Source organism: Bubalus kerabau, chromosome 2 (assembly GCF_029407905.1).
Source record: "Bubalus kerabau isolate K-KA32 ecotype Philippines breed swamp buffalo chromosome 2, PCC_UOA_SB_1v2, whole genome shotgun sequence".
Classification (NCBI taxonomy): domain Eukaryota; kingdom Metazoa; phylum Chordata; class Mammalia; order Artiodactyla; family Bovidae; genus Bubalus; species Bubalus kerabau.
Window position 1 is genome coordinate 89571193 of NC_073625.1, and position 15940 is coordinate 89587132.

The window sequence follows — 15940 nt, forward strand, 5'->3', positions numbered from 1 at the left end:
AGAGTTGGGCACGACTGAGTGACTGAACAACAGCTACAATCTATTTTCTCTCCTAGAGTTATCTGTGGTAACTAAATGAGGAAGTGCAAAAAAAAAAAAACCCCCAAAAACAAAAAACCCATCACAACAAAAAACAAAACCTAGAAATTGGCAAAATGCCTGACATACCGTGTTCAAAAAAAAAATGGCTATTATATAAATCATAATAGTTATGAAGTCCATGAGAGGCTTACCACTTGTCTTAAATGTAAAAAGACTTGTAGATAAGTGTCCCCTGAAAGAGAGAAAGGTTTTTTTGGTGACATTCATATACCACACATTACTTCCTCATATTTGTCTTAGCAAAACTTTCTTGTTTTTATTTTACTAAGAATCATCTATGGCTATATATTAGTCAACTGCTATTATTCCTAGCAAAAAAGAAGTCACATTTCTAATTAAGCAGAACAACTACTGAAATCAGCATAAATAATTTTGTCTTCAAGTGTCTAGTGCCTAGTTTCATACATGATTATGCAAGTGTACCCATGCAACCTTTAATAAGTACTTATTCTATTTCTTTCTCATATTAACATAGGAGATTAACACATTCCTAAAATGTTTCTACAGCAATTGCTTTTTGGGACTAGAAAACAAAAGGTGACCTTCTCAGAGAAAGAGGCTCAAGTTTCCAGGGGCAAACAAGAAAAGCTGGCTACTAAGAAGAGACTGCATTTGTTACAGGAAATCAATGTTTCAGTGCTACAAGGTAGCACTGCATTTGGGTTTTGTAACTGGCAGGAAGGTGCTTGGGGAGAGCACATGGGTGGACAAGTGATTAGTTCACCACGTGGCAGGTCAAGGGGCCCTGAGGAACTTGGAGGGATAAAACCATCCAAATCAGCAGTGTATACGTCTGCCTTCAGCACAACATTCAAACCATTACAAGTGGATGTGACTTGTCCTTTATTTAAAAAAAAAAAAAAAATGAAAGAACTCATGAAAAAAAAATTCTTTCTAAAAGTAGAACAGAGGAAAGGAATGAAACAATTTGCATAAAATTATCCAGAAGAAACCAGAAGAGAAAAGGTAGCTGACTCTATCTATAGCACAGATGGACCAATGGCAGTCCGGGTGTCGCCCGCTTTGTGTGGTCAGAAAGCTTAGAATGGTTTTTACATGGTTAAAAAGTTGTCAATAAAACGAAAAAGAGTAAGCGACAGAGACGCTGGCTTTCTACAGTAAAACTCTCCACTGTCCTGAGTGTGGAGCCTCTGGACTTCTGAAGGAAACTGGCCCAGGACCTACAGAGAAGCTGGTTTCGATTACACTGCAGGATTGGGCATGTCTGAGATGTAAGGTTTACGGACAGATCACCCATACTATGCTTCTATTCAGTGTTTCAACTCCTCCTACCTTTGATACCTAGTTTAGGTTTTGTGAAACAGTAGATCATAAATACAATGAAAACACATTCCTACAATATTCTCTTGGGATGGCAGGGATTCATAATAGTACTATCTCTGATTTATGTCAAAATTTGACTTCTATTCAGTGTATTTCAAATATCTTAATCCATCTTGGGCCACACAGGCATAAGGAACAGAGTAGTTAGTTATGCCTTCTCATCTTTAAAATGAAGTAAAGATTTGGCAATAAACTTCTGCGCTCATTCTGGGCTCTTTCTATGCTCAGAAAGAAAGAAATCATTCCCCCAAGTGACTACCACCCTCTCAGCTGGAGAACAAGCCAAGAGAGCACAACCTTGGCTGCGTGCGTCAGTGCACTCAGACGTGGACATACCCGTGAGTCCTTATCGCACAAATATTATTTCATGAACACCATCACCAGCGATACTGCTCAGGCCTCATTTGGCCCTATCCCGCCCCATGCAGCACGTTTATTATAAACAGCACAGGTACTTACACCACGGACGTTACATTGTTAGCCAGGGAGCTTTCATAGTATGGGATGCCCTTGCTAATTACGACACTGATCTGGCCACCCAAAGTGTTTGACACGACGCCTGCATGCACACCGGCCATGCACAACGGGGAGGACTTCAGGAAGGAAAGAGACAAGATGAGTTCCACATTTTCTTTTGATAATTCATAAACAGGACAGTTACACTTCCTCTAGAAATCATTTGATCTGGGCAGTTTTCTTAATAAACATGGGGTAGATGACTGGTAATATAACACAGAATAGATTTTTAGCAGAAGAAAAAGAACAAAACATTATATATTACTAAAAAGAAGTAATTGTCAGAAAATAAAAGTCACAATAAACAATAGGTTACACATCTGTCTATGAGAAGTTTTGACATCACTTTAACTTAAGTCTACAGCCAACTTACATCTCTATATCCATGAGGGATGGCTCCTGATATCTCAGCAAAGGGGAGCAGGCAACCAGCTGGGCAGTACTTGCTGTGAAATAAAAACAAGTTAAATGGTACGCGTTGCTGTACTTTCTGGGGAAAAAGACCAAAAAATAACACTTACCATTTTTTAGTTCACTGTAAATACCATAATCTCACCACCCTGAGAGAACCACCACTTCTAAAAGGTCCTTAAGACTTTCTTCCATCCATCTACACATGTCTTCATCCACATATATACAAAAATCACCTCATATTCTACATGTTGATTTGATTATTTAATTTCATAATGAATGGCAGACATATTTCTACTGTAAAAGCATTCACAATACTTAGTAGCTACATAATACTTCATTTTGTGGATGAACTGTAATTTGTTTCACCCATCCTCTACTGATCAAATTTAAGGTGATTTAAAAAAAATGTTTGGCATTCATTCACTTACTCACTCATCCACCTACATACTCCACACGTTTACATGTGTGTCTGTAACTCTGTCTGTTAAGTGCTGGGCTGTGCAAGGGGTGGGGCTCATGAAGGTCAACCAGACAAATGGTGGCGGTCCTCCCTGGGTTTACATGCCCAGGTAGGAGAAGTATTAAGTATTGAGCCAATACTTCATGAAACCAAAGAATGAGATTACGCTTCTGCTGTAAAGAAAAGGTACTCTGTGAAATAATCAGAAGGGCTCTAACTTCACACAAGTATGATGAACATCTGGCAAACCTGCTATGTGCCAAGTAGCATTCTGAGTTACACTCAGGTCATCCACGTAAAGCCCCTACGTGCTAGGTACCATCATTGTCCTCATTTACAGATGAAGAGACTGAGGAGCTGTGTTTCCAGGTCACACAGCAGTGCCGAGGCAGCTGGGCTCGTTTCTGTGTTCACATGTGGGGCTCTGCAACTGCCTCGGCCAGGGGATGGGGCTCTGAGGAAGCGAAGCCTCAGCAGGGAGCCAGAGACCACCACTGGAAGACAGCAGGGACATGCGCCTCAACCAGAAGGGACAGCCTATCCCTGGGGCAGGGTGGCTCGCCTGGGTCTGGAACAAGCACAAGCCATGCAGGCCGAGCGCGGTGAGAAAGGTGCGGCTGGTCGGAAAGAAGCCTGGAACAGGAGCCAGGGAACAGATCACACAGAAGCTGGGGGGTCTGTGGTGAGAAGACTTGGGGGCACATTTCTAAAAGAGAAAGTCATTAAAGGATTTTGATGGTGTCTACACATAACCTGATTCATTGTGTTTTATTTTGCTTTTTTTTTTTAAGTTCTTCTGGCTCCTGGAAAGAAAAGAGACTATAAGGACCATGAGTGGAGGATAAGACACTGTTAGGTAGGCCACGCAAGAGAGGATGGCAGTGTGCACTTGGGTGGTGAAGATGGAGCTGGTGCAGGGTGGGGTTCAAGACAGCTGACCCTCTGGCAGGGCTGCGTGACACACACTGACACCAGGATTACCTCTGCTGACCAGGATCTCCCTGGAGGGCTGAAGAGCACCCCCAGCTCACACAGAGATAATCATTCTTGAAGATAAAATGAAACCATTCTTGAAGATAAAATGAAGTTTCTTTGGGGAGTAGTAGCAAGTTGGGGGAAGTAAGTGAGATGGGTCTTTGAAGATGAGAATGAATTTACTAAGCAGAGAAGAGTAAAGTGATTCCAGACAAAAGTTCTGAGAGCTCGGAGCAGTATAAATAATCCAGAGATGTTTCAATGGCCTACAGACTATTTGCGAAGGACCCTGAGAACCAGGCTAAGGAATAGTGATGGTGTTTTGTCATAATAAGTTTTGAAATAATATTTCAAAGCAGAGAAGTGATAGAACACGGACTTTAGAAAACAACTTGGCAGAATGTGATGGCAGAAAAAAGCCAGCAAAGGTTAGAAATGGGAAACCAGTTATGAGTTCATCCTAGTCCAGGCAAGAGTCAAGGGCGTAATGCGGGGAAATGATAGTAAAAATGCCACCGGGGTGAGAACAGTGAGGAATTCTCTAACAGCCTCAACTGTCTTCCTAACTCTTTTTGAGTAAAAATAAATAGCTCTTCTATCTTTCCAAGGAGTTTTTACTAGATTTTGAAGAGTGACTAGTTCTACTTTTAAAGTATATCCAAATTATATTTCCACTGTGGAGAAGATTTAAATGCTATGAGTAAAGCAAAATTTAAACATGGCAATTGAGTGGCTTTAAATAAGCTCTGATTTATTGATGTTTTAGAACAATGGTTATGAATCATACAACGTACATTATAATCAAGTGCATAAGATGAGGATAAAGTAGATGAACAGTAACATTTAAGAAAACAAAGTCACAAATACAGTCATACCTGAACTCAGGTTCCAAAAATTTGGATGCAGTGTCTAAACAAGTAATTAGGTCTAGAAAAACAAACAAACAAAAATGATTCAATAAAATTAGGTTTACTCTTGCAGAAACACCAACTGTTTTTCCAAATCCAAATCATGTTGTTTTAAACTTCAAAATCTTAACAGCTGTCAAGGTTGTACTTTTACTTTTTTTTAAAGTTTTTGTTAATTACGACTTATTTCTGATTTTAAGTATCCTGATTTCTGGGGCTATGTCTGCTGCTGCTAAGTACCAGTACTAAATACTGCCACATCACCTCATACAATCACATATCATACACATGGATGGTACACAGAAAAAGTATAATTTATAGCCCTGAAGTAGCTTCTATAATATACAGCTCATGAAACAAAAAATGTTTCTTGTTATTACATGACTAAAAATGATTCTTTGCTGATTACACATAAGGAAAACAGTAACAAAAGAGAGGTGAGTTAGTTCCATGGCTCTAAACAATTGCTATTCAAAATCTGGTCCATGGGTAGCCCAGCAGCAGTAGCAGCATCTTCTGGGATGTTACTAGGAATTCACATTCTTGAACACCATCCATAGCTACAGAATCTCTGGGAGTGGGGCCCCAAAATTTGTTTTAGCAAGTCCTGCAGGTAATTCTAAAGCACACTCTGCAAAAGATGAAGCATAAAAGTTTTAACATTTTCTATCTCAAAATCAAATCTGTGTAAGAGCTAACCTTGTCCAATTAAGAACTAAATCACATGCTGTGTATAAGAGGCTTCTGGTTCAAACACTTCAGTGGTTTCCTTCTGCTCTTAAGACAGAGGGCAAAATTCTCAACATGGCCCACAAGGTCCCACCTCAAGGAACAACATCTCAAGGTCTGGTTTTGTCCCCGTCTTGCCTTCTTGCCATATGAGCCTTCTTTCTGTGCCACGGTGCTCTCTTGGCCAGGAAGGCTTTCCCACTATCCCTTCACCTGGCTGACCCTCTCTAGAGCTCAGCTCAACCATCACATCCTCTCAGAAGCTGTTCCTGATCTTTTCAAGTCCAACTGTGATAGCATATAGTAGGCACTTACAGGTTTTCTGGTTTAATGAATGGATGACTATATATATTCTCACAGTCTTATGTAAGAATGGTCTGTTGCAATTCTAGAGTTAGAAGCAACATCATCTTATGTCTAGAGACTGAGGCTGTTGGTCTCTATCTTGGTATCATCAGCAGCTATCAGAGCATACAGTTTTAAGAGGAGACTTTCTACCAACATTTATTGAATGGAAAAATAAAAGTTTGATTGCTAGCATGTTTGGCTAAGTCCAATCATAGACTAACCCACAGGAGGAAAACCTAGAAGAAGGTCGTAAGCCAATCAAAAAGGTGAGACTTCACATACAATATAAATGATGAGGCCACCCAAAACACTGACAGAAGTAACACTTCACATGCTTCCTAGCACAATGAAGGGACACAGATATCTGTTAAATCAGTAGAAAGCACAAAATAACTAAGTATTCTATTTTACAATTCTGAAGGAAAATTATGTATTTATTATCCAACTGATATGTGTCTTGAAAGAACTAGAGCGTAATAACTGTTAAACTAACGGGAAAGTGGTATTTTGAGAGGGAGTACATGGATTAATATTTACATACCACAGGTACTTGAATGACAATTAAGTTAAATCTGTGTTTAAGGAGTTTGAGAGGATACATGCCTGATTAGAGTTTCACGACCACCTGGTTGACTGACTGGGAAAAGCAGACAAACTGAATTACCTGTACTTTATAGCTATTCAAGGCAATCTTTACACAGCCTCAATAAGAAATTATTTTCCACTTTCCTGCTCCACCAAAAGAGTTTCCAACTTCTAAGATTAGAAAGTGAACTTCTAAGATTAATAGCCTGGGATGAAAAGGTAGCTGTGTGGTCCAGCATGGTATTCAAGCCACAAGAGGACTGCCAGCTGGCCCTATTACCTTCAGGCCACATGCCAGAATACTAGTCTACTATGGATATACTTGATCAGAGCTGGGCTTTATTATAGTAAAAGTCCACGAAGTGCTGAAAGTCCAGATTATGCTCGAATGAATGTAACTCACGTGACCTTGCTCTCAAATGCCCTGGGGGCTCAAAAGAGCTTCCTAGGAGGAAAACATGAATTAAAAACAGAAAGCTTTATAAGGAGAGTTAAGAAGACAACAGACAGAGAAAGAAAGTCATGATTTAGAGATTTTGACCTTTACAATTCCACAAAGGCAAAGGAAATATCAATTAAGCAGAGAACTGAGAAGTTTTAAAATGTGTTTTTCTAGAAAGCATTTCCCAAGTAAATAGCCTTCCAGAAAAAAATCACCATTACTCTAAGGCTCCTAGTTAATAAGTACACAGCCTGGGCAAGATGAATACAGCTCAAAGAAAACCATCTGACTCAGGAAAGACTTCACATAGCAATGAAGGAAGTTATCATAATGAATGGAACAGAACTGAGGGTCCAGAAATAAATCTTCAAATTTACAGTCAATTGATTCCAACAAGGGTGCCAAGACAACTTAATGGGGGCAAAAATAGTCTTAAACAAACGGTGCTAGGGCAACTGGAATATCCACATGCAAAAGAAGGAAACTAAACCCCTATTTCAGATCATACACAGAAGTTAACTCAAGGTGGAGTCAAATTCAAGACTTCAAACTATAAAATACTTAGAAGGAGATATAGGTATAGATCTTGACTTTGCCTTAAGCAATGGATTCTTAGACATGACGCCAGAAGCATAAGCAAATAAACTGATTTCATGATTTCACCAAAATCTGAAACTGTTACACTTCAAAGAATGCTATCCTGAAAGAGAAAGATAAGTCAAAGAATAACACAAAATATTTGTAAATCATGTATCTGGTAAGAATCTAGTATTTAGAATACACAAGGAATTGTTACAACTAGACATTAAAAAGAAATCTCAATTTAAAAGGATCAAAGGATCTGAATAGACATTTTTCCAATGAAGATATACCAAAAGGCCAATAAGCACCTGAAAAGACATTCAACATGATTAGCTAAAAGACATTCAACATGATTAGCTATCAGGGATATAAAAACAAAAATCACAGTAAGGTCTGATTCTGATAAATAGGTACATATATATTCAGAGAGGTGGTTGACGGATGTGAGGTTTGAGACAGAGTCAAAGATAACTTGAAGGCTTCTGATCTGTGCTAATTAAAAGTATGCATTCCAAGTACAGCATATGGGCAGTGGGTTTTCCCGGTGGCAAAGTGGTAAAAGAATCCACCTGCCAATGCCAGAGATACAAGAAGATGTGGGTTCCATCCCTGGGTTGGGAAGATCCCTGGAGAAGGAAATGACAACCCACTCCAGTATTCTTGCCTGGAGAATCCCATGGACAGAGGAGACTGGCAGGCTACACTCCATGGGGTCAAAAGAGACCAACATGACTGAACACACATGCACAATCAGTCCCTCAGTATTATCCAACTCTTAGTGACCCCACACACTGCAGCACACCAGGCTTCCCTGTCTATCACCAACTTTTGAAGCTTGCTCAAACTCATGTCCATTGAGTGATGCCATCCAACCATCTCATCCTCTGTCCTCTCCTTCTCGCCTGCCTTCAATCTTTCCCAGCATCAGGGTCTTTTCTAGTGAGTCAGTTCTTCACATCAGGTGGCCAAGTACTGGAGCTTCAGCTTCAGCATCAGTCCTTCCAATGAATATTCAGAACTGATTTCCTTTAGGACTGACTGGTTTGATCCTTGCAGTCCAAGGGACTCGCAAGTCGTCTTCAACACCACAGTTCAAAAGTATCAATTAAAAAAAAAGTATCAGTTCTTTGGTGCTCAGCTTTCTATATGGTCCAACTCTCACATCCATACATGACTACTGGAAAAACCATAGCTTTAACTAGATGGTCCTTTGTCAGCAAAGTAATGTCTCTGCTTTTTAATATGCTGTTTCAGTTGGTCATAGCTTTTCTTCCAAGGAGCAAGTGTCTTTTAATTTCATGGCTGCAGTCACCATCTGCAGTGATTTTGGAGCCCAAAAAATAAAGTCTACCACTGTTTCCACATCTATTTGCCATAGTGATGGGACTGGATGTCATGATCTTTGTTTTTTGAATGTTGAGTTTTAAGCCAGCTTTTTCACTCTCCTCTTTCACTTTCATCAAGAGGCGCTTTAGTGACTCTTTGCTTTCTGGCATAAGAGTGGTGTCATCTGCATTTCTGAGGTTATTGATATTTCTCCTGGCAATCTTGATTCCAAATTGTGCTTCATCCAGCCTGGAATTTTGCATGATGTACTCTGCATATGTTAAATAAGCAGGATGATAATATACAGCCTTGATGTACTCCTTTTTCAACTTGGAACCAGCCTTTTGTTCCCTGTCTGGTTCTGACTGTTGCTTCTTGACCTGCATACAGATTTCTTAGGAGGCAGGTAAGGTGGTCTGGTATTCCCAACTCTTTAAGAATTTTCCACAGTTTGTTGTGGAAGTCAAAGGCTTTGGCGTATCAAGCAGAAGCAGATATTTTTCTGGAATTCTCTTGCTTTTTCTATAATCCAACGGATGTTGGCAATTTGATCTCTGGTTCCTCTGCCTTTTCTTTCTTTTTTTTTTTTTTCCCTCTGCCTTTTCTAAATCCAGCTTGAATATGTGGAAGTTCTCAGTTCATGTAGTGTTTTGATGTCTAGCTTGGAGAATTTTGAGCATTACTTTGCTAGCGTGTGAGATGAGTACAATTGTGCAGTAGTTTGAACATTCTTTGGTATTGTTTTTCTTTGGGAGTGGAATGAAACCTGACCTTTTCCAGTCCTGTGGCCACCACTGAGTTTTGAGTGCAGCACTTTCACAGCATCATCTCTGAGAACTTGAAATAGCTCAGTTGGAATTCCATCACCTCCTCTAGCTTTGTTTGTAGTGTTGCTTCCTAAGGCCTACTTGACTTCACATTGCAGCATGTCTGGCTCTGGGTGAGTGATCACACCATCATGGCTACCTGGGTCATGAAGATCTTTTTTGTATAGTTCCTCTGTATGTTCTTGAGACCTCTTCTTAATATCTTCTGCTTCTATTAAGTCCATATCATTTCTGTCCTTTATTGTGCTCATCTTTGCATGAAATGTTCCCTTGTTATCTCTAATTTTCTTGAAGAGATCTCTAGTCTTTCCCATTCTATTGTTTCTTCTATTTCTTTGCATTGTTCACTGAGGAAGGCTTTCTTATCTCTCCTTGCTATTCTTTGGAACTCTGCATTCAGATGGGTATATCTTTCCTTTTCCCCGCTGCCTTTCGCCTCTCTTCTTTTGTCAGCTATTTCTAAGGCCTCCTCAGACAACCATTTCGCCTTTTTGCATTTCTTCCTCTCGGGAATGGTCTTGATCACTGCCTCCTATACAATGTCACAAACCTCCGTCAATAGTTCTTCAGGCACTCTATCAGATCTAATCCCAATCTATTTGTCACTTTCACTGTATAGTCATAAGGGATTTGATTGAGGTCATACCTGAAAGGTCTAGTGGTTTCCCTAAATTTCTTCAATTTAAGTCTGAATTTCGCAATAAGGAGTTCATGATCTGAGCCAGTCAGCTCCTGGTCTTGTTTTCGCTGACTGTATAGAGGTTCTCCAACTTTGGCTGCAAACAATATAATCAATCTGATTTTGGTATTGGCCTTCTGGTGACGTCCATGTGTAGAGTCGTCTCTGGTATTGTTGGACGAGTGTGTTGGATGTGACCAATACGTTCTCCTGGCAAAACTCTGCTAGCCTCTGCCTGCTTCATTTTGTACCCCAAGGCCAAACATGACTGTTACTCCAGCTATCTCTTGTGTCCATGGGGTCACAGAGAGTCACACACGACTGAGTACACACACATAACAGGCAATGATAACTGCAAGAAGAAGCACCAATAAAGCACTCATTGTCAGCTCAATTATGCTGGATCCACTTTAACACGTCTGATAACACCAGAAAATCAGTAGTTTGTTCACAGTGAACAGCAGTATATAATTCACTCTGTTCACTAAGAGCTTCTGCATGGGAGATTTTTTTGGTAATTTTAATCCTTAATAAATACAAAAGAATATTTATAACATACACATTACTACACAAAACACCAAATATATGGCATACTTCATCTTGGTGCTCTGGACAACAGAGTAGCAGCAGTAGCAAGGAGCATGCCACAGGGGTTCTTCCAAAGCCCACAGCACCCAATCCCTCTTTCCTTGCACGGCCCAAAGGACGGGTGGTATCTACAGGGCAGACTCTACACTGGTCTTAGCAGCAGCGTTTACCCCGAAGTGAGTGTGATCATAATGTCTACACGAAGAGCTGCTGTAACATCTGCCTTCCTTAACCTCAGAAGGCTTCATGGAGGAAAGGGTCAGTGGGGTTTTGAAGGGAGGATAATGTGATTTCGAGGAAGAGCATGAGAAAATTAAAAAAAAATTAAAAGGTGAGCCAATATTCAATAACAGGATGACAGATTCAGGGTTTTCTTAATGAAAACATCAACATCAGATTTTCTAAGACAGCTCTGACTTAGCAATATCACTATGAGCCATAATTAATATCTTATGCACAGGCCTTTCTTTAAACTACAATTAAAAATTTTTCCAATACATAATAACTGAATAGGCTTGGGAGCTTCATAATTATTTCATGAAATAATTTTTTAAAATGACATCTAATGCTAATCCACATAAAATACTATAAAATATGATAAATATTTTATAAGTTCAAATACAATAAAAAATATCAGCATATTGGTTACTAATTTAGAAATATTTTTGATTGACAGCACTGGTTATTCCTGAGACTACAGACTGTGAAAGGGATTTAGATTTTCCTCCAATTAATACTGTTATGATCTTGAATATATTGAAAACGACTCGCAGCGGTGTTAGTATCTCTCACAAGAGTATAACACAAACGATATTAGCTGCAGGGTGTAAGTTTTGTTCACTTGAAGCCATTTACTCCTGAGGGAAGTGATGCTTGAGTGCCTGTATTTATTCTAACTCAAGAAAGCATGGAGTAGGAAATGGCAACTCACTCCAGTATTCTTGCCTGGGAAATCCCACGGACAGAGAAGCCTGGCAGGCTGTAGTCCATGGGGTCACAAAGAGTCGGACATGACTGACTGACTAACACTTCCACTTTTCTTTCAACAAAGCATAAAGCACTATAACTAATTATATTTATTTATCAGAAGCAAGAAAATACATGAAGCAAGACAATGTAGACCTACAGATTCTCCTCCTTTATTTGCTTGAAATTCTTTTAAATAACAAACTCCCCAGAGCCTGAAGGGCCATGACACCACGCCTTCCTAATTCTCACTGTCAGCAACCTTGCACTATAGGTGTACAGACAGTCCCTTCATTCAAGAGCTAGAGGACTAGGGACAGCTTCATCTCTCTACTTGATTCTCATGTCGGTATTACTGCATGGCGTTGGGCATAATTCCTTGTTTCCACAATAGGAACCTGGCACTGATTTGTACCATCTGCAATGTAGTGTCAGGGAAATTTACATATATAATAAAATGTAATTTATCGTGATTGAGAGTCTAACATTAGTAAACCAACATTTACTAAGTGGGAGATAACTTCTGTAGTATTTTACATCGAATCTCCTTTTACATACTGAGAGCAGAGTAAGTCTTATGTTTCTCCTAGAAAGATTATTAATACATCACCATGTATGGAAGCTGAGTCCACAACAGGAGCTCAGGGGAAATTTTCTCAGATGGAAATATTAAAAAAAAATTTTTTTTTTAAACAGACAATGTAGGCATGGCTCAGTTGCCTAAGCAGTAAGTGATACAGTTGAATAGACCACAAACTACTTATGGATAAATCAAATCCTCTTCACACCTAAATGCCTATATACTAAAAAATGAATTATAAGACATATTAAAAGACATTATAAGACATGTTAAAATAACATAAGACATTGTATACTAAATATAAAAGACATTTAAAAATATTAAAAATTATAAGACATCTTTTGTAATCTAGTATCGAGGACACGCATAGTATCTAGTGAGAGTTGCAGTGAATGAATTTGTCCCCTGGATGGCACAAGTCAGCACAAATATATATGCAGCCCCTTCAAAGCACTTCTAACTTACTAAAAAGAAAAAAAACAAAAACAAAACCCAAACCACATAGAAAACACTTAAAATCATTAAGGTACTCTTCAGGTTATCTGTCAGCTTGAAATAAACTTTATCTCACAAAGATAAACTGCCTCTTTGGGTTATACCATCTTAACAAACTAATTCTGTTTATAAATGCTCTTTCTCTGCAAAACTGGTAAAACTATTCATCAGCACCTTAGTTCTACAAACTGACAACAAAATACAGATATTTTTCTGCATGTATACACACAAACACCATACATACTGATTTGTGTACAAGGACAAATTTTAAAATATGCATGTCAACTGAGACTTCATTAATAAAATCTTACTGAATAGTTTAAAAGTTTTAAACTGTTTGCCAGATACAACAGAAACTAGGTACACAACAGAAAAACTAAAAACAGAAACGTAGCTAACATAGTACTCAAAACAGAAAGGATCCTATAAAATTATTGTACAATTAAGGTAGCAAACAATCCAAGGAATTCATGCTCTATTTTCAAAACCAAAAACATCCCAAGCAGGAAAAAAAACAACCAGTTACAGAAATCTGGACTCTATTAGAAAGGAGCTCTCTATTCTGCCCCTATGTTTCATTTATAAGTTAATATAATCTGATGTAAGATGGAAGAAATGGAAAATATCTGCAAAAAAAATGTGGTTAAAGAATGTAGCAATTAAAACTTTTTATACTATTGTTGTTAATTCTAAAAATAATCTAACATATAGCAACAATAACCCTGTCAAGTGGGAATATTTGCCAGGCTCAGCTGTTCCCAAGCCTTATGCACACTGTCATCAGATTCGAAGGTGTTGGCAGACAATGAATAAACAAGTGTTTATGAATTCCACTTAGGGAATATGTTAATATATCTTCATTGGATTACTTTATTTCACATGAAATTTTAAACTAGTTCCTGTTTCTTTCTTAAAAAAAAAAAAAAAAAAAAAGACAAACTTTGACCACTATAAAACTCTGGATTGATGAAATCTGAAGTAATAAGCTTTAACATTACTTTTCAAGTGATAATTCATGTTCTAAAAAAGGAATATCAGACTATCACTTTTCAGCTGGCCATGTACCTCGATATGTGTACACACAGAGAGTCACACACACAGACAACTAATTGATGGCACATAACAAACAGAGGCTGCCTTAAAAGACCTGAAGTTACTGATGCACATGCGGATATGTCTTCTGAGCTCATTATTCAGTAACTAAAATTACCTAAAAAATTATTGCCCAGAGTCATCCTAGAAATGTTGAACTTTACTTAGAAACTGGCTAATGTTGAACAGATTCAAAACCAGGAATTGAGAGCACTCATCTATAAAATTTATTTTATTTTCAAGTCCCATGGTAAATGTTGTTTTTTACATTTACATTTTAGGATAAAAATGTCAGCATCATTTATCATTCTGAATTAAAAGACCTAAGTGCATCTGGACCTGTGCAAGGCCGGCTGTGCCTCTCTTGGTAAGACCAGCAGTAACAAGGAGTTTCGCTCTACAGAACTTCTAACCCCAGGATACCTCAGAATCCATGAATATCTTCAACTGTCAGAAAAGGAAAAAGTGTTAGTTGCTCAGTTGTGTCCGACTCTTTGCAACCCCATGGACTGTAGCCTGCCAGGTTCCTCTGTCCATGGAATTCTCCAGGCCAGAATACTGGAGTGGGTTGCCATTTCCTTCTCCAGGGGATCTTATAGATCCAGGGATTGAACCCGGGTCTCCTGCATTGCAGGCAGATTCTTTACTGCCTGAGTGACCAGGGAGTCCCTTCAATTGTCTGATAAAAATTTCAATTTCAGAAAGTCTAGTTCGATCTATGGGTTGGGAAGATCCCCTGGAGGAGGAAATGGCAACCCACTCCAGTATTCTTGCCTGGAGAATCCCATGGACAGAGGAGCCTGGTGGGCTACAGTTCATAGGGTCACAAAGAGTTGGACACTACTGAAGTGACTTAACACACACCCCAAGTCAGAATAGAACTACCGATCTTCTAATTATCACTGAAGTGCTGATTCATATATTTTTCTGTCTTTCTATGTTACCCAGTGGAAACAGGGAAACTTCCTTTCATTGGTAGATAAAATCATTTACAGGTGAAAATTAAAAGTGGTAACTGGTAATCGGAAAGATTGGAAACTTCTGCTCAAAGATCTTAAAAATAACAAAGAGGAATAAGACCATAAAGTTATAAAAATTAGACTCCAAAGGGAAGAGGACACCAGGTGCAGAGCCCAAGACACCACAGCAACTCAGCGCCTCACCCAAGAGGCTTCTTTGTGTCCAAAGCTTCTTACTTCAACATGAATTTGTGCAGACCGAATACTAACTCTTTGAAATGTTTCCCTGGAAAAGATACGCCTGGTTCAAAAGTCTTTAAAAAGAATTAAATTAGAATTTGGCCTAATTCTGGAGCTACTTTTATAACATGCATTGCATACATGCACGCTAAGTCACTTCCTTCTTGTCTGACTCTTTGTGACCCCATGGACCATACAGCCTGCCAGGCTCCTCTGTCCATGGGATTCTCCAGGCAAGAATACTGGAGTGGGTTGCCATGCCCTCCTTCAGGGGATCTTCCCAAACAAGATCTTAGTTTGATCATCTCTGATCCAGACTCCTCTGAATAGACTTTTAACTGGCCTCCTTACAATTATTTTCCCCTCTTTTTGGCCCATTCTTTACAGATCAAGGGATTGCAAAAACACAAATCCAGTCACATCACTCCTCTGCTCTAAGAGCTTCCATGCAATTTTTTTTTTTTTTTTTTTGGATAAAACTCTAACTCTTACATCTTCCACAAGGTCCTGAATAATGTGACTGACTTTCTACTCATTCACTTAACCTCAGCTGTGCTGGCTGTTTCTCCAGTTCCCTCAAAGTTCCTTCCTGCCCTAAGGCCTTTGCATCTGCTATTCTCTTCCCTGTAGTGTTCTTCCTTGTTTGTCTGGAACCTCCAATTAATCCTTTGATTCTGGGCTCAGGAGTGGTTTCTTCAAGAGAGCTTTAATCTTCATCTATCTCCTACTACCCGTACCCTTCTGGCCTCTTATTGTTTCCTTCATCACGCTTATTGTAACTGC

At 39.0% G+C, this 15940-nt stretch overlaps 1 protein-coding gene across 2 annotated transcripts in view; it reads right to left on the bottom strand.

Moving 5' to 3' along the window:
* Positions 1-15940, bottom strand: part of DCBLD2 (discoidin, CUB and LCCL domain containing 2) — an 84434-nt gene that overhangs the window by 24836 nt on the left and 43658 nt on the right. For both annotated transcript variants that reach the window (XM_055567894.1, XM_055567893.1), the window contains 4 exons: positions 4687-4738; positions 2336-2408; positions 1906-2039; positions 234-274 (listed from right to left, as the gene is read on the bottom strand). In XM_055567894.1, coding sequence (XP_055423869.1) covers positions 234-274; positions 1906-2039; positions 2336-2408; positions 4687-4738 — 300 coding nt within the window. The remainder of the gene's footprint in view (positions 1-233; positions 275-1905; positions 2040-2335; positions 2409-4686; positions 4739-15940) is intronic.